The sequence below is a fragment of the Ceratotherium simum genome, chromosome 7, assembly GCF_057802395.1.
Source record: "Ceratotherium simum simum isolate JZ-2026a chromosome 7, ASM5780239v1, whole genome shotgun sequence".
Taxonomy (NCBI): Eukaryota; Metazoa; Chordata; class Mammalia; order Perissodactyla; family Rhinocerotidae; genus Ceratotherium; species Ceratotherium simum.
In genome coordinates this window covers 33,090,561-33,116,068 of record NC_141906.1, presented here as the reverse complement: position 1 = coordinate 33,116,068, position 25,508 = coordinate 33,090,561, and the positions used below count along the sequence as shown (strand labels likewise).

At 39.3% G+C, this 25,508-nt stretch overlaps 1 protein-coding gene across 3 annotated transcripts in view; it reads right to left on the bottom strand.

The window, feature by feature from the left end:
* The window catches only part of ACER3 (alkaline ceramidase 3), a 162,205-nt gene extending 139,815 nt beyond the window's left edge, over window positions 1-22,390 (bottom strand). The window contains exons 1-2 of one of the 3 annotated variants that reach the window (XM_087433482.1): window positions 22,213-22,390; window positions 21,405-21,505 (exon numbers count right to left, since the gene is read on the bottom strand). In XM_087433482.1, the coding sequence (XP_087289608.1) occupies window positions 21,405-21,505; window positions 22,213-22,319 (208 nt within the window). In that variant the 5' untranslated portion in view covers window positions 22,320-22,390. The remainder of the gene's footprint in view (window positions 1-21,404; window positions 21,506-22,212) is intronic. The other 2 variants (XM_087433481.1, XM_004434026.3) reach the window with 2 other exon arrangements.
* Between the last annotated feature and the right edge of the window lie 3,118 nt (window positions 22,391-25,508).

Below are 25,508 nucleotides of genomic sequence, written 5' to 3'. Positions count from 1 at the left end.
AATACAAGGTGGAACTAAATACTGTATTAACAATAGCGTATAAATTAGGAGGAGCATATTCAAAGTTAAAGTAGGTTCTTCGAATTGTCTAAAAGGAGAGAAGAGATAAATTTGGACTTTAAGTCAAACATGTATTTAAAAAATTTTTAAGTAACCACTAAAAGTATAGAACTCTAACAAACCAGGAGCCTCCAAACCAGTAGAGGGGAGAAGCGAATAAAAGAAAACCTATCAACGCCAAGAGGAGGCAAGAAACATAGGGAAGAAAAATTGTTATAAATGTAGGATAAACAAAAAGCATTAAAAAGGGTGGAAATAAATAAAAATGTATCAGTAATCACAGTAAATGTAGCAGAAAGAAAATAAAACTGAATTTTAAAAGTAACAGAAACAGCTATCTGCTATTTACAAAATAAACATCTAAAACATAAGGGCACATAATAGCTGAAGGTAAAAGCCTGGGGAAAATATGCCAGGCAAAAGAAACAAAATGGATTTTAAAGCATAAATTCAAAATATAGCTTAAATTTCAGGTCATTTTTTGAATCAGTACTACGTTTTGTCCTATAAAGAAGCAAACCATTTACTGACTGTACACAATGGCTTTGTACCAGTCTCAGAGCTGGTAGAGCAATTTTATGAAGATACTTACACAGCATGCTTACCATATAATTAAGAAAGACTATTCTAGCAGAGGGCAATAACAAGCAAGGCAGGCTATATAAACGACAAGATTAAAAGCAATGCATATTACACTGCCACCCAAGATGGAGTAACAAGGACCAGATTTACTTTCCTACCTGAAACAACCAAAATGAGCAAAACATATGAAACAACAAAGGTGCACAAGGAAACTTCTGGGGGTGATGAACATGTTCAATACCTTGATTGTGGCGATGGTGTCACAGGAGTACATCCATCAAAATTTATCAAACTGTACACTTTAAATACGTATAGTTTATTATATTTCTAAAATTTCTAAAATAAGTTGAAAAAAAGTAATGTAAAAACATTCATCCAATCATTCAGTTAATATTTATTGAATTCCTACTGTGTGCCAAGCACTGTTGGTACAAAATAATATAAAGGTCAATGGAGCTTTGAAAAACTAAATCTAGGGGAAAAGTAAGGACATAAACAAATAAGAATATAAAACATTATATATGAAGAGTTGAGGGAGCCCAGAGGAAGGAGGAAATCAACTGGAAGAATCAGGGAAGGCTTCAAGGAGCAACTTAAGCTGGGCCTCCAGAAGGTTGAGGTTGGTTGGATAGGCGTAACTGAAATTACAGAGACCACCACTTGTGGGGTGGGATGGGAGTAGGGTGGGGGTGGGCGGTTAAGTCCTGATTCCATAAAACCACTTTTGGGTTTTCTCACAAAAAGAGTAGCTTCTCCAGAGTCACTTTATAACCTTAGGAGAACCACAGTGATGATATTCAAAGCCAGACTGTATAGACTGCTAGAGGAATTATGCACTGCACCGGAAGACTGGACCACCAGATTCTAGCTCTCAGTCTGCCAGATTTCAGTTTTCTCAGAGCAGACTGTATCATCAACCTCCTTAAGCTATCAGAGCACAGCACTCTACCTGGGACAGAGTACTCAGCAGACTCTGAATTAGGATTCCCTATGTGACTTGGCGATTTATTTTACCTGCGTGTGCCACACTACCTTCTCATATAAAACATAAAATCCTTTGATGTTCCTAAAACATAAAATCCTTTGATGTTCCAAAAAATTGCAGAAGCATTTTGACCATGAAAATATAGTCAGTAGTACTGAATATTTAAGATAGAACACATTTACATTAAAGCCAATAAATATACCTTCCCAGTTAACCCAAACTAAATTCAAAGCATATGAAGTATTTTTCATTTTTTAAGAGAAGTCGAAAGTTTATATTTTTCTTTTTTAAAAAAAAAAAAATTTTTTATTGTGTAATTTTTGTTGTACATTATTGTTTATCAGTCACCATATAAGTGCATCCCTCCACCCTTTGCACCCACCCTCCACCCCTCTAGCCCCTGGTAACCACCAACCAGTTCTATCTGTGCGTGTGTTGGTTTATCTTCCACATAAGAGAGAAATCATGCCCTGTTTGTCTTTCTCTTTCTGGCTTATTTCACTTAACATAATACCCTCCAGGTCCATCCATGTTGTTGCAAATGGGACGATTTTGTCTTTCTTTATGGCTGAGTAGTATTCCGTGGTATATATATATATCACATCTTCTTTATCCATTCATCAGTTGATGGGTACTTGGGTTGCTTCCATGTCTTGGCTATAGTGAATAATGCTGTGATCAACAAGCCTCTTTGGATTGTTGATTTCAGGTTCGTTGGGTAGATACCCAGTAGTGGGATAGCTGGATCATAAGGTATTTCTACTTTTAATTTTTTGAGGAATCTCCATACTGTTTTTCACAGAGGTTGCACCAGTTTGCATTCCCACCAGCAGTGGATTAGGGTTCCCATTTCTCCGCAGCCTCTCCAGCATTTGTTGCTTTTTGTCTTGGTGATTATAGCCATTATAATGGGTATAAGGTGACATCTTAGTGTGGTTTTGATTTGCATTTCCCTGATAACTAGTGATGTTGAGCATCTTTTAATGTGCCTATTGGCCATCTGTATATCTTCTTTGGAGAAGTGTCTGTTCATTTCCTCTGCCCATTTTTGGATTGGGTTGTTTTTTTGTTATTCAGTTGTGTGAGTTCTTTATATATTATGGAGATTAATCCCTTGTCAGATACACGGTTTGCAAATATTTTTTCCCGGCTGGTGGGTTCCCTATTCATTTTGATCCTGGTTTCATTTGCCTTGTAGAAGCTCTTTAATCTGATGAAGTCCCACTTGTTTATTTTTTCTTTTCTTTCCCTTGTCTGAGTAGACATGGAATTCAAGAAGATCCCTTTATCGCTGATGGCGAGTAGTGTACTACCTATATTTTCCTCCAGGAGTTTTATAGTTTCAGGTCTCACCTTCAGGTCTTTGATGCATTTTCAGTTAATTTTTGTGTATGGGGAAAGAAGATGGTCTACTTTCATTCTTTTGCAAGTGGCTGTCCAGTTTTCCCAGCACCATTTATTGAAGAGACTTTCCTTTCTCCACTGTATGTCCTTAGCTCCTTTGTCAAAGATTAGCTGCCCATAGATATGAGGTTTTATTTCTGGACTTTCAATTCTGTTCCATTGATCTGTGTGTCTGTTTTTGTACCAGTACCATGCTGTTTTAATTACTATCGCTTTGTAGTATGTTTTGAAGTCAGGGATTGTGATGCCTCCAGCCTTGTTCTTCTTTTTCAGGATTGCTTTAGCTATACAAGGTCTTTTGTTGCCCCATATGAATGTTAGTATTCTTTGTTCTATTTCTCTGAAGAATGCCCTTGGGATTCTGATTGGGATTGCACTGAATCTGTAGATTGCTTTAGGTAGTATGGACATTTTAACTATGTTTATTCTTCCAATCCAAGGAAGGAGGACATTTCATAATGACAAAGGATCAATATTTTAAAGATTATTTGACAATCTTCAAGTGTATATGCCTAAAAGTGCAGCACTGAAACATATAAAATAAGAACTGAAAGGAGATACAGAAAAATATACTAGTATAGTTGGTGATTCCAACACTCTTCTCAATAATTAACAGAAGCAGACAGAAATATTAGTAAATATAAAGAAGACCTGAACAACTCTCTCAACCAATTTGACCTGACTGACACAGAATACTAGATGATTAAACAGCAGCATATATATTATTTTCAAGTGCATGTGGAACATTCACCAAGTAGAGCAAAAGAAGAGCCATAAAACAAGCCAATAATTTAAAAGAATTTAAATTAAAATATGTTCTCTGAACATAATGAAATTGAACTTAGAAATCAATAACAAAAAGATACCTTGCAAATTCCAAATATTTGGAAATTAGACAACACACTTGTAAATGACGCATAGGTTATTTCTACTTTTCCTGCGATTTCTTCTTTAACCTATGGGTCATTTAGAAGAAATCGCAGGAAAAGTAGAAATAAAGCATTCAAAATTTATGGTATACAGATAAAGAATGCTAAGAGGGAAATTTATAACTTTAAATGCTTCTATTAAAAAGAAAAGTCTAGGGGCCGGCCCCGTGGCTTAGCGGTTAAGTGCGCGCGTTCCGCTGCTGGAGGCCCGGGTTCGGATCCCGGGTGCGCACCAACGCACCGCTTGTCCAGCCATGCTGAGGCCACGTCCCACATACAGCAACTAGAAGGATGTGCAACTATGACATACAGCTATCTACTGGGGCTTTGGGGAAAAAAATAAAAAAAATAAAAAAATAAAAAATAGAAAAGTCTAAAATTAGTGTTCTAAGCTTCCACCTCATGAAACTAAAAAAAGACTAAATTGAATTAAAAAAAAAGTAGAAGGAAAGAAAAAGAGCAGAATCAGAAAAAAAGGGGAGAAAATTAACAAAGTGAAAAATTGTTCCTCTGAAATGATTAATAAAATTTAATAAACCACTAGGATGATTAATCAACAAAGAGAGAATATACAAATTACCAATATCAGAAATGAAAGAACAGAAATCACCTCAGATTCTACAGATTAAAAGAGCATTAAGGGGGGCCGGCCCTGTGGCTTAGTGGTTAAGTGCACGCGCTCCGCTGCTGGCGGGCCGGGGTTCGGATCCCAGGTGCGCACCAACGCATCGCTTCTACGGCCATGCTGAGGCCACGTCCCATGTACAGCGACTGGAAGGATGTGCAGCTATGGCATACAACTATCTACTGGGACTTTGGGGGAAAAAAATAAATAAATAAAATTATAAAAAAAAAAAAGAGCATTAAGGGAATATCAGGAATAATTTTATGCCAATAACTTCAACAACTCAGATGAACAAATTCCTTGAAAAATACAACTTATAAAAACTGACGCAAGAAACCTAACGAAAAACAAAATTACAGACCAGTATCTCTCATGAACAAAGACAAAAAAATCCTTAAGAAAATACTGGCAAATCAAACCCAAACACATATACATAAAGGATAATACCTCATGTCCAACTGGATCAGGGGAGCAAAGTTGGTCTAATATTAAAAAGTCAACTTAGGGGCCGGCCTGGTGGCTTGCCAGTTAAGTTCCCGCGTTCCGCTTTGGTGGCCCAGGGTTCACCAGTTCGGATCCTGCGCACGGACCTACTCAGCACTCACCAAGCCATGCTGAGGTGGCGTCCCACATAGAAGAGCTACAACTCTACAACTATGATATACAACTATGTACTGGGGCTTTGGAGAGAAAAAAAGAAAAAGTGGCAGATTGGCAACAGATGTTAGTTCAGGGCCAATCTTCCTCAAAAAAAATAAAATCAACTTCATTTATCTTATTAAGATAAATTAAGAAAGGACAAAATCACATGATCACTTCAACAGATACAGAATAACATCTGACAAAATTCAACATCCATTCATGATAAAACTCAGCCAAGTTAGGAAAATAAAAGAATTTTCTCAATCAGACAAAGGATATCTACAAAAAACCTACAGCTAACATCACACCTAATGAAATACTGAACACTTTCCTCCATAGATCAAGAAAAGGCAAAGATGTCCACTCATATCGCTTCTACTCAACATTATACTGGAAGGTCCTAGCCAGTGCAATAAGGCAAGAAAACAATAATAAAATGCATAAAGATGAGAAAGGAAGAAGTGAAACTTTCTATTCACATATTGCATGACTGTTTTACTTAGTAACAAAAATACTAATAGGTGAATTTAGCAAGGTAGAAGATACAAGGATGATAAAAATCAATTTTATATCTATATGCTAGCAACAATTAGGAAAATGAAAGTTAAAAAATATAATTTATAAGAGCAATACAATTTATGAAATACTTAGTAATAAATTTAACAAGATATTTAAGACTCCTACACTGAAAACTACAAAACTACTGAGAGAAATTAAAGGAGACGTAAATAAATGGAGAAATATACCACGGTGGATTTAAGACTCATATATATATATTTTGTGTGTGTGTGATGAAGATCAGCCTGGAGCTAACATCCATTGCCAATCCTCCTCTTTTTTTTGCTGAAGAAGATTGGCCATGGGCTAACATCCGTGCCCATCTTCCTCTACTTTATATGGGACGCCTCTACAGCATGGCTTGACAAGCGGTGCATCAGTCCGCGCCCGGGATCCAAACCTGCAAACCCCGGGCCACCGAAGCAGAGCACGCGAACTTAACCACTATATCACCAGGCCAGCCCCAAGACTCATATTTGTAAGATGTTTGTTTTCCCCAAACTGATTTATATGTATAATACGATCCCAACTGGCTTTTTTAAAATAAAAATTTATCTATTAGTTAACTCTTTTGCATAACAAATTATCTCAAAACCTACGAGGTTAAAATATCAAACATTTATTATCTCATGTAGTTTCTGAGAGTCAGAAATATGGAAGCGGTTCAGACTCAGGATTGCCCATGAGGATGTGGTCAAAATGTTGGCCAGGTCTGAAGTCATCTGAAGGCCTGAATGGAGCTGGAGGATCTACTTCCAAGATGGCTAATGCACCTGGCTATGGGCTGGAGGCCTCAGTTTCTGACCACAGAGACCTCTCTTCATGACATGAGAGGTGACTTCCCCCAGTGTGAATGATCGAAGAAAGAGGCCCAGAGAGAAGCAGCATGCCTTTTATAACCTAGTATCTGAAGTCTCACACCCTTATTTCTATTTCATTTTATTAGAAGCAAGTCATTAAATTCGGCCCACACTCAAGGGAAAGATAGTTAAGTTCCACCTCTTGAACAGAGAAGTAGCAAAGGATTTGTGCACATCTTTTAAAACCACCACAACTGACAAGCTAATTCTAAAATTCATATGGAAATGCCTAAGACCTAGAATATCTAAAACAATCTTTAAAAAGAAACAAATTGGAAGACTTATAGGAGTTGACTGCAAGACCTACTATAAAGCTATATTTATCAAGATTCTGTGGTAATGGCATAAGGATATACAAACAGATCAACAGAATAGAGAGCCCAGAAATAGACCAACATGTACAATTCACTGATTTTTGACAAAAGAGCAAAAGCAATCCAATGGGGGAAAAAGTCCTTTCAGCAAATGATGCTATAACTAGCTATGCATATGGGAAAAAAAATAAACCTCAATCCCTAACACATCAAATATGACAATGAATTTGAGATAGATATAGACCTAAATATAAAGCTATAACTATAAAGCTTCTAGAAGAGAACATGGGAGAATATCTTCACAACCTGAAGGTAGACAAAGGTTTTTAGGTAGGATAAAGAAAGCAATAACCATAAGAGAAAAAACTGATAAATTAGACTCCATCAAAATTTAAAACTCTCATTAAAAGACACCTTTAAGAAAATGAATAAGCAAATCATAGACAGGGAGAAAACAGTCACAAAATGTCCATCTGATAAAAGGACTTATGTCTAAAATATGTAAAGAGCCCCCACAACTCAATAATAAAAAGACAACCATTTTTTGATGGACAAAAGATTTGAAAAGACACTTCACAAATGAAGATACACAAGTGGCCAAGAAGCACATGAAAATGTGCCTAATATCTTTACTCATCAGGTAAATGCTAATTAAAACTACAATGAGATACTACTACACACAGTCCAGAATGGATAAAATTAAAATGAATGACAACATCAAATGTGGCTGAGGATGTGGAATACCCAAAACTTCTATGATGAGAATGAAAATAGTACATCACTTTGGAAAAAAAGTCTTGCAGTCTCTTTTAAAACTAAACGTAAACCAACCCTATGACCTGGCAATTCCACTCCTAGGAATTATGCAAGAAAGATGAAAACATATGTCTTGTATAAGAATGTTCACAGCAGCTTTATTCATAATAGCCAAAAATGGAAACAGCTCAAGTGTCCATCAATAGGAGAACAGATAAACAATTCATGGTATTATTCATACAATGGAATACTACGCATCAATAAAAAGGAACAAACTACTGATACAACAGCATGGATAAATTTCAAGTCTCATGAGCATGAATCTTAATGGATTAATAAATATTTAAAATTTTTTCAATTTTTAACTTCTAATGTAGTAAATACCAATAGATTTAACTCAGAGAGCTGTTCAGGGTCCTCAATAATTTTTAAATGTGTAAAGCAGACATGAGTCCAAAAAGCTACTTCTGATCTAGTAAAAGTTGAATATGGGCATGCCCTACAATCTAACAATTACATTGCCAAGTACATACAGAAACTCTTACATTTGCATATACCAGACTATGTATAAGAATGTTCATAACATTATTTGTAATAGTAAAAACCTGGAAACAACAAAATGCCCAATAATTGAAGAATGGATAAGTCAATATATTCATACAGTGGAATTCTAAACAACATACAAATAAATAAACTATATCCACATCCATCAACATAAGATAATTCTCAGGAACATGCATGATACTAAGGACTACAATTTGAGTGAAAAAAGCAAGTTGCAGAAGAAAATATATATATATATATATATATATATATATATATATATAGTACAATTCCACTTATATAAAATATAAAACAAGCAAACCTAAACTAGGAAAGCAGAAGTGGTAAAAATCTAGGAAATGATAAACACTAACTTAAGGACAGTGGTTATCTCTGGAGATTAAAGAAGATGATGGGATAAAGGAAAGGCACACAGGGGGATAAATGTTTATTTAATGATGACTGCTCTTGACCAAAGAATAGTCTTCCTTTATCTAGGTCATAATTTTCATCAACTGTCAAGTTTTAGGTTGAAAATTCCAAGAGTAGTGAAAGAACAGAGAACAAAGAACATCTGATTGGCAAGACTAATTGAATCAACTCCAGTGATCAATAAGATTTCAGACAACAAAGCCAGTTTGCCCTCATGTTTGGTTTTTTAAAAAAGGGAGCAGGGTGGGGGCCCGCCCGGTGGCCTAGCGGTTAAGTGCGCGCACTCTGCTTCAGTGGCCCGTGGTTCGCAGGTTCTGATCTGGGCGCGGACCAACTCACCGCTTGTCAAGCCATGCTGTAGTGGCGTCCCATATAAAGTACAGGAAGATAGGCATGGATCTTAGCCCAGCGCCATTCTTCCTCAGCAAAAACAGGAGGATTGGCAACAGACGTCAGCTCAGGGCTAGTCTTCCGCACACAAAAAAAGGAGGAACCGGGCCCCTGGCATAGCGGGTAAGTTTGCGCCTTCCGCTGCTAGTGGCCAGGGCTTGGATCCGGGGCACGCACCGGTGCACCGCTTGTCAGGCCATGCTGTGTTGGCGTCCCATATAAAGTGGAGGAAGATGGGCACAGATGTTAGCCCAGGGCCAGTCTTCCTCAGCAAAAAGAGGAGGATTGGCATGGATGTTAGCTCAGGGCTGATCTTCCACACACACACACACACACACAAAAGGAGCAGGGGGGTGGGGAGGGATTGCTATCCAGCAGGTAAAATAGCCTAGAACCCATAATATTTCATTTTGGAAACACTACCTTATCTAGAATATCACTTTATCATTTTGTATGAATGAATGAGTGAATGTCAGTCATAAAAACAGTTTTTATAGCAGTATCAAGATTTTAACATGCATAATTTTGGAGTTCTGTTTTGTTTTCTAACTCCATTTAGTCTTTCCATTTGCTGCTAAAAGCAGCTGGCCCTGAAAAGTTAAAGAACTTTAAGACCAAGGGTCCACACCTATAATGAGTCAAAGATTTTTCCAGCTCCACTAATGAATTATTTCAACCTTGAAGTACCTATTTATTTTCAGTGGGTAAAATACCTCTTTTGAGTTTCATGAGCGCATTATAGGGGTAAATAAAATGATGCCTATAAAATTCTTTGAAATCTTCAGGTCAAAGAGCCTATCAAAGTATTAAACTTTGTTATTATGTTTAAAGCCTCATCTTCTAAGAATAAAAAGTATGGTGTAATTTGGCACACTCGAGTTTACACAACAGGAAATAAAAATTGCTCAAAACTCAACTTCAGACACTGTTTCAGTTATCTATTACTAAATAACAACCACCCCAAAACTTCATGGCTTTAAAAAACAATTTATTACTCTCTCTCCTGGGAACAGCATGAACAATAAAAGGTGCACAGGAGTATAAATGTATACATAAACAGCCTGTTTGGGCAAGAGTACAGTGTAAGTAGGGAAAGTAGGGAGTACGGGGAAAAGGAGGAAGAAAGACTGAAAAGTTTAGAATAAACTGGATACCACAATGAGCCACAACTACACATCCACCAGAATAGCAAAAGTTAAAAATACTGACACCAAATGTTGGCAAGGATGTGGATCAAATGCTGTGAATGTAAAATACTACAACCACTTTGGGAAAAGGTCTGGCAGTTTCTAATAAACTAAACGTACAACTGTGTGACCCAGTTGTTCCAATCCTTGATATTTACCTACAAGAAATGAAAAAGACATTCACAAGAAGATTTGCACAAGAATTTTCATAGCAGCTTTATTTATAATTGCCAAAACCTGAAAACAGCCAGATGTCCATCAACAGGAAAATAGACAAACTAACTGTGGTATATTCATACAATGGAAACATTACTCAGCAATAAAAAGGAACTTCCAGTACATGCAACAACATGGATGAATCTTAAAAGCATTATGCTGAGTGAAAGAAGGCTTATACTAAATAGTAAATACTATATGATTCCACTTATATGCAGTTCTCGAACAGGCAAATCTAATCTATGGTGGGGGAAAAAATCAGAACAGTGGTTGCCCCTGGAGAAAAGGGAGAAGGTGAAGGTGGGAATTAACAGGGAATGGGCATGAGGAACTTTTCTGCTTGATGGTAAAGCTCCATATCTTGATGGGGGTTTTGGTTACACAAATGTATGCACTTCTCAAAATTCAGCAAATAGACACAAGATTTGTGCATCATATTGAATATAAATTTTACATCAAAAGAAAAAACATCAAGAATTGAACTTTAGTTAACAATATGCATGTTGAAGTACTTGGGGAAAGTGTAAAGATGTCTGCAATTTACTTTGAAATGTGTCAAAAAATAAAATGAATTGATAGATGGACAGGGGAATGAATAAATGGATAGACAAGTGATAAAACAAGTATAGTAAAATGTTAACGGTGGAATCTAGGTAGTAGGTGAAGGAATCTGCACTGCAAAATTCTTCCAACTTGGTTGTATGTGTGAAAATATTCATTAAAAAAAAAAAAAGAAGAGCTTTTTATGTCATGTCAGAATTTGGCCTTTATCCTTCAGTCAATAAAAAATCTTCAAAGGGAAACAGAAGAAGCACCTAATTCTGTAAGGAGTAATCAGTCAAGGTTTAAAGAGGTATCTACTGAGAGAATGTAGCTACAGATGACAGGGGAACAGCATATGCAAAAGCAACCAGGCTAACGCTGTGCAACACACTAGATACTCCAGCTGACCTCCCACTAAAAACATCTAAAAATTCTGGTATGTTCACCATGTATTCAAACAAATGAAAGAAAGAAGGAAGAAAGGGAGGAAAGAAGAAGGGAGAGAAGGTCCACTAAGGTGAGGAGTCAAGTAGGAGACCTCCCTTGGGCCGGCCCTGTGGCTTGGTGGTTAAGTGCGCGCGCTGCAATGCTGGTGGCCCGGGTTCGGATCCCGGGTGCGCATCGAGGCACCACTTCTCCGTCCATCCTGAGGCCGAGTCCCACATACAGCAACTAGAAGGATGTGCAGCTATGACATACAACTATCTACTGGGGCTTTGGGGGGAAAAAATTAAATAAATAAAATCTTTAAAAAAAAAAAAAAAAAGTAGGAGACCTCCCCAAATAAAAGTTTAACCTCCCCCTCCACCCCACCCCCGAAACTCAGTGTTTGCTCTTAAGGCCTTTCAACTGATCAGATGAGGCCCACCCACGTTCTTCACAATAATTTTTACTTAAAGTCAACTGATTGCAGATGTTAACCATATTCACAAAATACCTTCTTAGCAATATCTAGATTAGTATTTGATTAAATAACTGGATACTATAACATAGCCAAATTCACACATAAAACTAACCATCACAGATGAGGAGGCCACAACTATAACAACGCATGATTTTTTTTTAACTTATTTTGACTAGATTCCAATTCAATTAATATTTATTGAGCACCTAGTATTTGCCAGGTACTTCACTGTGTGCTTTTTCATATATCATGCCATTTAATTCTCATTACCAACCAAATATCATTATTCTCATTTTATAGAAAATAAACTGATACAAAGAACAATTAAGTGATTTGCCTAAAGTCACAAGGTTTAACGGAGCAAAGTTCAGATAGGAATCTTGATTCTGACTCCAAGTCATCATACCATGTACCTTCCCCACAGTAAAACATGCAAGACTTGCATGTCACCATAAACTGCTTTCGCTGTCTCTTTTGGGCTTTATCATTTTGCTAGGTCCTAAAATGTTTCTTCATGGCTTTACTTCTTTTAAAATGCTCTTCTGCATTACGTAAAACTGTCCAGGTGAGGCTTTTTTCCACTGACTGGGAAACAGTTGGCACAGGGACAAGGGTAGAACCCAAAATTGAAGAAACAACTTAAAATTTTCACCTGAAATAATAAAGCACTGGGCAAGACTTTCATTTAAATATTTCCTATTCTATGTATTCCAGCTCAGCTAAGTTCCCCCAAATTTACCCACATGCCAATTAACTGTTCTGTTAATAAAAATGAATAAATAATAAGACATTTCTTCCAATATGTGCTACCAAAGGACAGTTCTTCCTAGTTAATATCTTGAACCACCTGGGTAAAATGCTAAGTCAAGATTAGACTTCAAAATGGACTTAGCCTTCAAGTATTACTAAGCTCTAATTACTAACTACAGACAAGTCTAAAAGGTGGTTTGGGTTGAGCTTGGCGAAGGTATTAGGAGCAAATAAGAATGAAACCTGTTTCTGAAATGAAAAAATAATACGTTGAATCTTAAGTTCAGTTTAGCTCATTACCCAGGACAATCATTTTCCTGGGTAATGAGCTTTCCTTCACACGTGGTGTTTTCAGCCTGTTACTGGGCAGGGCGAATCAACACCTAACGTGGTTTTCAAAGTTAGAAACCCAGGTTCCAGTACCAGCCCTGTGATCCTCAACAAGTCACTTATCCTTTTGAATCTGATTTCCTTACATACAAACAGGGATAACACCTACACCTCACAGGAGAAAAGAATGAAAAGTGCTCTGTGAACTGCAAAGCCTTGCTTCTCCAAGTATAGTCTCCCGACCAGCAGCATTGGAATTACCTGACAGCTTATAAAAAATGCAAACTTTAAGGCCTCATTCCAGACATACTGAATTGGAATATTCATTTTAATAAGATCTCCAGGTAATTCACACGTATATTAAAAAGTCTGAGAAGCAATCTATAGATGTTAGGTATATTCACCCTAAAACATAGTTCACTAGGATTTTTTTTGTTCACAGCAAGTCCTATGATCTGATAACTCATTAACAATATGACATCAACAACATTTGACATTATCCTCCTCTTTCACCATTTCTCATACTGGGAAACTACTGAATGTGGATTCTGGTCTAGGTTTCACCACTAATTTACAACATAATCTTGGGCAAATCACTGTAATTCTCAAGGTCTTTCTGTTTATATGTAAAATGAGAAGGTTAGACCACTAAGTCCCAACCTGAGGTCCCTGGACCCATAGGGTCTGAAAAAGACTATGGGTAATGGACAGAGTTTAGACAGTATGGTAGTTAACAGCATAGCTTTGGAATCAAATGCACCTGGGGTCACTTAGGCTCTGCCACTTAATAGTGTGTAACCTAGGACAAGTTACTTAACCTTCAATGTCTTCAACTGCAAAATTAGGATTATAATAGTACCTACCTCAGAGATCAAGCAGTATACCATACGGTTACAAATGAATGCTCTGCTAGGGAACTTTTTCAGGGTGATAGAAACAGTCTACATCTTGATTGGGATGGTGGTTACACAGATGTATATATCTGTCAGACCACCTCAAATGGATGCATTTTATTGTAAGTAAATTATACCTCAAAACGCTAATTTTAAAAGTGAAAAAGAGAGAGAGAGAAGAGAATATGCTCTGGAGTTAGACTGTGTGAGTTCAAATCCTCACTTTGGCACTTGAAAAGTGAAAAACTTTGCAGAAAGTATTTAACCCTCTCTGCCCTAAATTTCCACATCTCTAAAATAGGACTACTAACAGAATCTAACTTAAAAGGGTCGTTATAAGAATTATTATAAGGTTTCTTATGAGATAATATACACATAGAACTCTGCACGTTAAGTGCCCCATAATGTTAGCTATTATTTCTATTAGCTATTTTCAATATTTCAAAAATCACATTTATCCACAACAAGGCTGCAATAAATATATATGGACTAGAATTTATCAATACATTAAGGTACCTAGTGATTGTATCTCATATGGATCAATATAGTGGGGTAAGTGACTAGATCCCCTCTGATTGACAGTTACATGTGCCTTTGATTAATTAAAATGGGGATAAAGTACATTAATAATTACAATTTATGGAGAAGTAATAATAAATTACAGTTTATGTAAGAATAATAATAAATTCATGGGGCCTAAGAAAAAAATAATAAAAGGCTTCTTTTTAATGAAAAGGTTAAAGCAACTGCTATGTTACCATATGACCCAGCAATTTCAGTTTGTGGTCTGACAAAAGACATATTTGTACACCCATGTCATGGCAGCACTATTCACAATAGCCAAGAGGTGGAGGCAACCCATGTGTCTATCAACGGAAGAATGGATAAGAAAAATGTGGTGTATACACACAATAGAATATTATTCAGCCTTTAAAAAGAAGGAAATTCTAACACATGCTACAACGTGGATGAACCACAAGGATATTATGTTAAGTGAAATAAGCCAGTCACAAAAAGATAAATACTGTATGATTCCACTTATATGAGATATCTAGAGTAGTCAAATTCATAGAGACAGAAAGTAGAAGAGTGGCTACCAGGGTTTTGAGGGAGAAGAGAATGGGGAATTGTTTATCGGTATAGAGTTTTGGTTTTGCAAGATGAGAAGAGTTCTGGAGATTGGTTGTACAACAGTGTGAATGTACTTAACACTACTGAACTATACACTTAAAAATGGCTAAGAAGGGCCGGCCCTGTGGCTTGGTGGTTAAGTGCGCGCGCTGCGATGCTGGCGGCCCGGGTTCGGATCCCGGGTGCGCATCGAGGCACCACTTCTCCGTTCATCCTGAGGCCGAGTCCCACATACAGCAACTAGAAGGATGTGCAGCTACGACACACAACTATCCACTGGGGCTTTGGGGGGAAAAAATAAAATAAATAAAATCTTTAAAAAAAAAAAAAAAATGGCTAAGATGTTAAGTTCTATGTTATGTGTATTTTTCCACAATTTAAAAAATAATAAATAAATAAATAGCTGGTATGGCAGCTCTTGCAGCACTAACACTGTAAAGCCTCTTTGCTTTAAGTTTTTAATAAGCACTCTTTCCTTTCATTCTTTTTTATTTTTTTTTAAAGATTTTATTTATATTTACTTTTCCCCCCAAAGCCCCAGTAGATAGTTGTATGTCACAGCTGCACATCCTTCTAGTTGCTGTACGTGGGACGCGGCCTCAGCGTGGCCGGAGAAGCGGGGCGTCGGTGCGCGCCCGGGATCCGGGCCCCGGGCCGCCAGCAGCCGAGCGCGAGCTTAACTGCTAAGCCACGGGGCCGGCCCTTTCCTTTCATTCTAATGTACCATATACATACGTCCATCACAGCATCTGCACAATTTACTGGCAGTCTTTGACTTGCATACACTAAATCTAAACCCTTTTGTACACTAAATTTGGCCCTTTGGCCTTCATTCTTCAGTTGACTTAAGGTGCTTTTGAGCATTAAGTTAGAGGCAGCGCTGCTTGCTTGTCAATAATCCTCAGGAAAAAGACTATCTTCCTTAAAGTGACACGGGTATCACCTTTCCAGCCCACAGAACCCCAGGACCAAAAGAAGCCTGAAGCATGCTTACTTACTCGAGGCTACTATTAAGAGAAGATGGTGGGAAGGCGCCTGAAAAAAGGAAAGGAAAAGAAAGGCAGCAATGAGCTACCATCAGCTAGATGCCTTGAGTGGCAGCTGTATATGGCAGAGGTAGCTGATTAAAGCCTCTCTGGTCTTGTGCTGCAGTGGCAAGGAGAGAAAGACCCTTTTACCCCATCTAAGCAAATCCCATAATAAAGATATAAAGACTGAGGGTTGCCCTACTTTCCTTCTGCTCAATTCCTATGAATAGGGTGGGGAGAGGGGCAGCAAACCTATGAGAAGGGACAATACCTACCTAGCTTGAATCATCCTAGCCCAAGGACAAAGGGGAGATGGCTAGATGGTCCTACCAGAAGTTACCATCCATTCTCCCCATCCATGAAAGTCATACTAACCAGGTTATTCCTCAGACTGAGGTAGCCCTTATAAAACCCATAATTAGAAATTTTAAAATATTTTTTAGCTTTCTGATAAGTAAACCCCCTTTCAAAATGTGTCAATTCTTAAACATTCTTCTTTCAAATACATTTTTAGGGATGCATTTCCCTTGAAACTAGGAAACAAATGCCCATTTGTACTTATCTATTCATAGCCCTCCTGGCCTGTTAGCTACCTTGAACAGAGAGATGGACTTCATATAGCTTTGTATTCTGAGTCAATGACAAAATAAGTGTTCAATAAATATTCGCTGAATAAATGAAACATTCTGAATAATATTTAACTGGGTAATTCTCCTCTGAGACCATAATTAAAACAGAGAATTCCCTTCAACTTCCCTTTGAGTAGTATATGTTCCATGAAACCAACAGCACCTGAAATTCCACTTCTTGTACACAGTATGTCTTGGTAAACAGAGTTGTCAGACCTATAGCTGAACACCATTTCTGCCAGTTATTAGCTGTATGAAGCTGAGCAGGTCACTTAACTCCTTATCTATAAAATGAGGATAACATCATCTACTTACTAGGAATGTTGTGAGGATTAGAAGTACACAGGAAGTCTTCACTTTACAGGGTTCTAATATGCACAAATTTCAGTTACCACAGTTTAGTTAAATAATACCAATCATCCAACAACACAATTCAAATTTCAGTTACCACAGTACATTAACTGTGAGCAACTGAATATAGTACAAACTTCACTACTAGATCTTCGGCCCACAAATCACTATGTAAATAATAAAAGCACATCATGATCAGTGACTAACCAAGTCACTTCTTTTTTTCTTAAATGAATTATACACTTTATTTATTTTTTGTGAGGAGATCAGCCCTGTGCTAACAACTGCCAATCCTTCTCTTATTTTTTTGCTGAGGAAGACTGGCCCTGGGCTAACATCCATGCCCATCTTCCTCCCCTTTATATGGGACGCAGCCACAGCATGGCCTGCCAAGCGGTGCAACGGTGCACGCCCGGGATCCGAACCGGGGGACCCCTGGCCGCCGCAGTGGAGCGCTCACACTTAACCGCTTGCGCCACCAGGCCGGCCCCTAACCAAGTCACTTCTTTCAAAGTCTGTTGGTGGATTTGACAAAATAAACTGCAAAAGAATAATAATTAGGCTGTCAGTGGTCTCCTCATCAGCAATAATAAAAGCCAGGACTTAATGGAATAATATCTTCAAAGAGCTGAGAGAAAAATAATTCTCTGCCTTAATGTCTAATTATGGATAAAACATCAAGGCAAAGTCTGTTGGTGATTAGTCAATGCACATCGGTTCATGTACATCTCACTTAGTTCATGTATGGGCAGCAAAGCATGTAGCTGAGTTGCCTCCTTGTCTCCTGGCAATGAACATATGTGACATTTTACACAAATGAATAATCGAAAGAGGGAACTGGCCAACAACGATCAAGGTGCAGCAAAGAAACAAATAGTGATAATGTTGGAAGTGAAATGCCAACCGAACATAAACGGAATATAGATGAAACAACTGACCATGGCAATGCTGCCTCTGCTGCCATTCGAGAGACTCTAGAAATGCAGCCAGAGGAATTTAGTGAAGGCAAACTTACCAACATAAACGAAGAAAGGGGTTGTGAGAAAAGGATGAAGATGCACCAGAACTGACACCAGCAAAAAAATTTGCATTAAAGGAACTCTCGGAGATATTTCACAATATTGAAAGCGCAAAGAATAAAATGTTGGAAGCTGATCCAGACTTAGAAAGGACTATGACAATTCGCCAAGGCATAAAAAAATTACTCATTCCATATCATAAGTTACATGACAAGAAGACAAGCACTGTTCAAACTACTCTTGGTCAGTTCTTTTACAAATAAAACATTTTAATTCTGTTTTTAATGTTTTAAATCACAGTGTACTAAATAAATATTACTTTTATTATTTTTTTCATTTCTCTATATATTTATAACCAACAAAAAGAGGGTTTACAATGTTTGACAAAAATTTTTAAAGGTCACGGAACAATCGTACCTTTTCCCATCGATTATTAAGATCACTTTGCCAGGTTCTAACTTGCCTGGTCATTTGTACTGTCCCACACTATCATGCAAAGTGAGGACTGCCTGTACCTATAACTTCTGGCACATCAAGGCGCTCCTTTCACAACTAAAGAGAAACCTTCTACCTTTTCCCCTGGTCCTTACAATCTGCTCAAACAACAAAGGAATTTGAACTGATCTTCAGTGATGTTAAGCTTTTCAGGTTTTTCAATGACTGAGAACTGTTGCCATATCTGAAAATGCAATTCCCCAAACTCATCTTCACGTTACCCAACATACACATACCCTAATGCCAAAAGGTAGGCTTCTTAAATAGTCATTCCACTTGTCCTTTGTGATAGTACTATATTATTTCATGCTTGTCCTCATCCCTTGCATGCAGGGGCAAAACAATGAATGCGTGATAGAAGTTATATGGTATAGGAGCTTTAAAGTCAGAGCTCAACTAGAATACTACCTCTCCACCACTTTCTGCAACCTTAGATAAGTTACTTCTTAGAGCTTCAATTTCCTAATCTGTGAAATAAGGATAATAATACCTTCTTTTTGGAATTACGGTAAAATTTGAAAGAGATAAGACATATGAAGTGCTTAGGAAAGTGTGATACAAAGTAAGCACTTAGAAATAGCTATTATCATCATTATTATCATTATCCTTAATATTTCTATCATTAATGTAAATATTATAATGATGATAAAGTTGCATTTGTTTTAAACACATCGTTATTAATCAGCATATTTTTCAAAAACAAATTCTCTTACTCCAAGATATGACAGATAACCACCCCTTGCTGGGTAAGAAGATTCGACCTCAAGTTCCTTCAGATCATTTTCTCCCAAGGTACATGTGCAAAGGGCGGCCAACATTCACTCCTCCTTTTCTTGGTTCCTATGTCAAAACTCTCCCTGCAGTCTGCTCAGTTTCCTCTTCTTTGGACATTAAGAACTAAAGCCATTTCCCATTTCTCAGAACTATCTGCCAGAACAGTAGTATCTTGCTCTCTCATAGCTCACATGACTTAACTGTCAGTTTTCTCTTTTGATTCTAATCCTTGGTTTTAAACTAAGAGTCATTATTGCCTATATCGTCCCATAAAGCCGCAGAGGACCTAAAGGCCAACTAAAGCCAACCTCTCTTCTCTACTAAACAATTAATTCCCCCTAAAATATTCATGTGAGTTAGTTGAGCAATGTCTGTTTTAACACTTTCAGTGACAGAAAGCTCTCTACCTCTCAAGTCAACCCATTCCATGATTATATCTTTAGCTAAAAAATTTCCTTATGTTGAAGCAAAATCTCTCCCCTTACAGTTAGCTTCTACCCATAGGCTCTAATTCTACATTCTAGAGAAATACAGAAAGTTTAACCACTCTATATGACAGCCTATCCAATATTTGAAGACCCTTGAGTTTCTCTTTTCCAAGTTACACATTTCTAGTTCAGAAAGCATGATTTCAAGTCCCTTCGCTCATGGACCACCTCTGGACCAGGCATGGGCTCGCCAATACGATCTAATAAAAATTGGTAAAGTGCTTCCTTTGCCAACATTTGGGCTGCCAAGTAATTATACTACAAATGATCCCTTTGCCCATATTCTCCCACTATTATGTAAAAATTATTAATTTAAACTAGTAGTTCAGTGTTGGAGAGGATGTGGAGAGAAGGGAACTCTCATACACGGCTGGCGGGAGTGCAAACTGGTGCAGCCACTATGGAAAACAGTATGGAGATTCCTCAAAAAATCAAGGATAGAACTACCATATGATCCAGCTATTCCACTGTTGGGTATTTATCCAAAGAACTTGAAAACACCAATTTGTAAAGGTACATGCACCCCTGTGTTCATTGCAGCGTTATTCACAATAGCCAAGACTTGGAAGCAACCTAAGTGCCCATCAAGGGACGAATGGATAAAGAAGCTGTGGTATATATACACAATGGAATACTACTCAGCCATAAGAAACGATGAAATCCAGGTATTTGTGACAACATGGATGGACATTGAGGGTATAATGCAAAGTGAAATAAGTCAGAGGGAGAAGGTCAAATACCACATGATTTCCTTCATTAAGTAGTAGATAATAACAACAATAAACAAACACATAGGGACAGAGATTGGATTGGTGGTTACCAGAGGGGAAGGGGGGAGGGAGGAGGGTGAAAGGGATAATTTGGTACATGTGTGTGGTGATGGGTTGTAATTAGTATTTTGGTGGTCAACATGATGTAATCTATGCAGAAATAGAAGTACAATGATGTACACCTGAAATTTTTACAATGTCATAAACCAATGTTACTGCAATAAACAAAAAATTAAAAATAAAAAAATAAAAAAAATAATAAAAAAAAAATAAACTAGTAGTTCAGGAAAAGTGACTCAGCCTAAATCATGGTTTAAACGGAACGGTACTAAAGTCTCGAAAACTAAAAAAAAGTTGTTTTCTTTTTTTTTAACTTAGCCAATTACTGTGAACAGAATAAAGTAGGATCAGCTGGCATGAAACGCTTGCCTCTTTCCTACAAAGCCAAACACTTGCCTGGGAGAAGGACCCAACAATGAGAAGGTTAGCTAAAAAGAGTTTGGCTTCATGTCCTGAGAAAGTGGATCCAATTAAAAGAAGGCAGTAATAGTCAGCCAAAAAATATTCTCTGTACCTGAAGAAGGATCAAACATCGTGCTCTCAAAAAACTTGACCAAAGTAAACTACAGAAAAAGGAGTGGCGGATTTTTCCTGTGCTCTCCTAGCCTGGCAGGAAGAATCATCAGGGGAAATACACACACACAAAGCCCCAGGGGGCCAGCAGTGCCTGTCAGGGGCAGCAGCTGGAGGAGGATTCGTCCCCAAGTCCTCAGAAGCTGCAATCAGTGGAAGAAGTATCCTCAGAAGAACCCTAACCCTCAGGGAGTCGGATAGGAGGCAGAGAGGAGCAGGGACTTGGTCCCTTGTGCTCTTGGGAGCCCGGCACGAGCAGGAAGGTACAGACTAAGGTGCTCTGCCTTCTACTTCTGGTGCAAGGAGATGGTTGAATGAATAGTCGTAATCAGAGAGTAGATGATCTCTGGTACTTGAAGATATCCAGGATGGGAGTGGGGTGGGCAACGGCGGTCGAGATTCGAGACTGGGAAAACCGTTCCCGGAGGTGACCGAAGAGGTCTAATAGGAACAGAGAAAGAGAAAGGGCAAGACCTAAGGGGGGGAAGATTAAGCTAGGCACTGTCCCCAGCTCCCGTGTCCTTAGGGCGAAGGCGGTGGCAGCAACAGGAGGAGCAGGTGTCCGGGCCCTCACTGAAATGAGCAAAGCCCTCCCCTCTCCCAACCTCTTCGCGGGCTGCCCCCAGCCTGCCCCCACTCCGCCCCGCGGGTAGGAATTCCCATTCCCAACCCTGCCCCTCAGGCTTCCCCCTAGGTTCAGCAGGGGCTCCCCACTTCTGCCCCCCAATCTTCAAGCCCTCCCCAACCTGTCCAGACCCCGGCACTCCTCACCCGACACCCCGGACTCCCCCATCCGCCCCCCGCATCCGCAGCATTCCCGTTCCTGCCCCTCGGCCGGGGCCCCCTCGGCCTCCCCGGCCAGGCCTGCTGCCTCCCCCGGCGGCCAGGTCCGCCCTCTCCCTGCCTCACCCGGCGTCTCCCCTCAGACCGGCGCCCGCCCTCCCTCCCTCCCTCCCGCCTCAGGCCGGGGCCCCGGGGCCGGCAGCCGCACTCACAGAACTCGGCGATGTACCAGGTCACCGCGTAGTTCTCCTCGCACCAGTCCAGCGTGGAGGTCGTGGGGCCCCAGTAGCCCTCGCGGTCCCCGGCCGGAGGCATCGCGCGCGCCGCCGCCGCCGCCCAGGCGCTCCGCTCGCTGCGCTCGGCCCCGCAGGCTCCCAGGCCGGCTCGGGCCCTGCTCCAGCGCTCGCCTCGCGGCCCGCCCGCGCTCCCCCCAGGGGCGGGGCCTGGCGCCGTCACCAACACTGCCCGGCGGGAGACCCCGCCCACCGGCGCCGGCGCCCCGCCCCCTCCCTGCCCAGGAAGGGGTGTGATCCGCAACGGCGGGTGGCGGTGACCAGCGCTGCCTGCCCCGCCCGGACACGCCCGTGGCTGTAGGTTCGGGGTTCCTGGTGTCCCGAAGGCTGTTTTCTGTCAGGACGTGTCTAAGCCTCTAGCTGTGTGTGTGTGGTTTCATTTTATTGGGACGGGGGTGGGATGAAGCCTTCAGTCAAGCCCTGGCTTGGTAAAACCTGTGAAGAGATGCACCTCAGTGTCTTCTTTTGGCTGCAGGCCTCAAACGGAGCCCAAACACAGAACACTCCCAGCACCGGGGACTCCCAGGAGATAAACAGTGACTTTCTGATAAAGGTATAAGTAAGTGTCTCTTGGGAACAGAGGGAAAGGGCAACAACGCGGACTGGCCAAAAAGGAAAAAAAGAAAAGGACTTTGAGATCCTAAAAAAGAATGCAGCCAGAGCACTAAAGCAGACTTTGCCTGCCTCAGTTTGGGCTTCCAACCCTCGAGGTTTCTACCCACTAACTATAATGGTGCCCTACTCTCCAGGCAACCAACAGCCTCAAGATTCTGACGCTCCACAGAGCTGCGGGAGGGATCTTTTTAAACACAAACGCAACCTCCCCTGCCCTTGTGTTCAGCTACACCAAACTTCCCTAGCTCAGAATATGCTGGGTCCACTCCACTCTGCCTGCCTTTGCTCCTCCGGTTCAGCTGGGATCGCCTTCCTCTCTGGCCATTTGGCTAACTCCCACTGGCCCTTTAAATCCAGCTCCCTGAAGCCCTCCCTGACTCTCACCCCCAAGACCTCCCTTGCCCTTTGTCACATCACCCCGTGATACATCCTGATCAAAAAGCTTGCTTTCCATTCTTCATGGTCCTAGCACCCAGGACTCTGCCTGACTACTCAGTCTGAAATGAAGAGTATAGTTAAGGATGATACAATTGCTATTTTCTAAAGAAATAAGTCAGATAAGTTGTAATCAAAGGTGAAAAAGAAAACAAGGAGAGATGGGGAGCCCATAGCCTCTCTACCAAGTGAGCCTAGCCACTGGTAGATGCAAAACCTTTACTTGCACCATGCAAACCCTAGGAATAGAGGCAGTGTATTTTCATAGAAATAGTGGGATATATGAAATTCTTCTTTTGAATAGCAGACATTGAGCTTCAGCTGTGTACCCAGCCCTTGACTGGGTGCTAGGAACACGTGGAGGTAAATGGAAAGATCTAAGAGGGCAGTCTCCAGAGAGATCAATAAAAACCATTCAGGTGTGGGAAAACTTCTAATCATTTTTAATCTCATCCTCTAAAATTTCTGTTTTGTGTATGTTTTTAATATATATAACAATCATAAGTGTATATAATTTATAAATGAATAAATATACATATATTTGTATACTCAAAATGAATATGCAGAAATACATACTCAAAAATGATTTGCTGATGAGACTGCAATGAAAACAGACCACAACAATGGAGGGTGATAATATTTGCTAAGAGTAAACCAAAAATTATGGTGTTGTGGGAGCCTCTAAGTGGAAAGAACCCCTGACCCAGCCAGATGACTCAAGGCAGGAGATGAGGCCTTGACTGAATCAATACCCTGCACATTGTTCATCAACAGTGAGAAAAAAAAAAAAACTATCATGACCAGGACAAAATTTAGGAGAGAAAAATTTCCCTGCCCAAGAGAAACAGTGCACTGCAGTAGTATCTTAGAGAGCACAAAATACATTTCACAGTTCTTTCAGCAATGTCTATCTTCCTTTCTCTCTTTTCTAAAATACTTTTCCCCCTGAATATAAAAGCAATGCATGGAAATTTAAGGGACCCAGAATAACCAAACCACCTTGAAAAAGAAGAATAAAGTTGGAGGATTCATACTTCCCAGTTTCAACACTTACTGCAAAGCTACACTAATCAAGACCGTGTGATACTGGCATAGGGATAAACACATAGATCAATGGAATAGAATTGAGATTCCAGAAATAAACCCTTAATTTACAGTCAATTGATTTTCAACAAGGATGCCAAGACAATTCAGTAGAGAAAGAATAGTCTTTTCAACAAATGGTGCTGGAACAACTGGATATCCACATGTAAAAGAATGAAATTAGACTCCTTCCTGCTACAATAAACAAAATTTAACTGAAAATGAATCATAAACTTAAATGTAGGAGCTAAAACTATAAAACTCTTAGAAGTTGACATAAAAGTAAATCTTTGTAACCTTGGTTTAGGCAATGGTTGCTTATGTAAAATACCAAAGTCACAAGTGACAAAAGAAAAAATAGATGTCGGACTTCATCAAAATTAAAAACTTTTTTACTATAAATGATACCATCAGGAAAATGAAAAGACAACCCAGAAAATGGGAGAAAATATTTGCAAATCATATATCTGATAAGAGACTTGTATTCAGAATATATAATGAACTCTTACCACTCAATAAAAACACAACACAATTTAAAAATGGGCAAAGCATCTGCATAGACATTTCTCTAAGGAAGATAGACGAATGGCCAATAAACTCATGAAAAAATGTTCATGCTTGCTATTAGAGAAATGCAAATCAAAACCACAATGAGATGCCACTTCATATACACTAGGATGGCTATAATCAAAAACACAAACAATAACATGTTGACAAAGATGTGGAGAAATTGGAACTCTCACCCATTGCTGGTATGTAAAATGATATAGCTGCTTTGGGAAACAGTTTGGCAGTTCCTCAAAATGCTAGACAGAGTTACTATATGATCTAGCAATTCTACTACTAGGTATATACCAAAAGAATTGAAAACATACATCTGTAAAGACTTGTACAAGAATGTACACAGCAGCATTATTCATAACAGCCAAAGAATGGAAACAAACCAAATTCCATCAACTGATTAATGATAATTAATAAAATGTGGAATGTCCATACAATGGAATATTATTTGGCAATAAAAAAGGAATGAAATATTGATACATGATACAACATGGATGAACCTTGAAAACGTTATGCT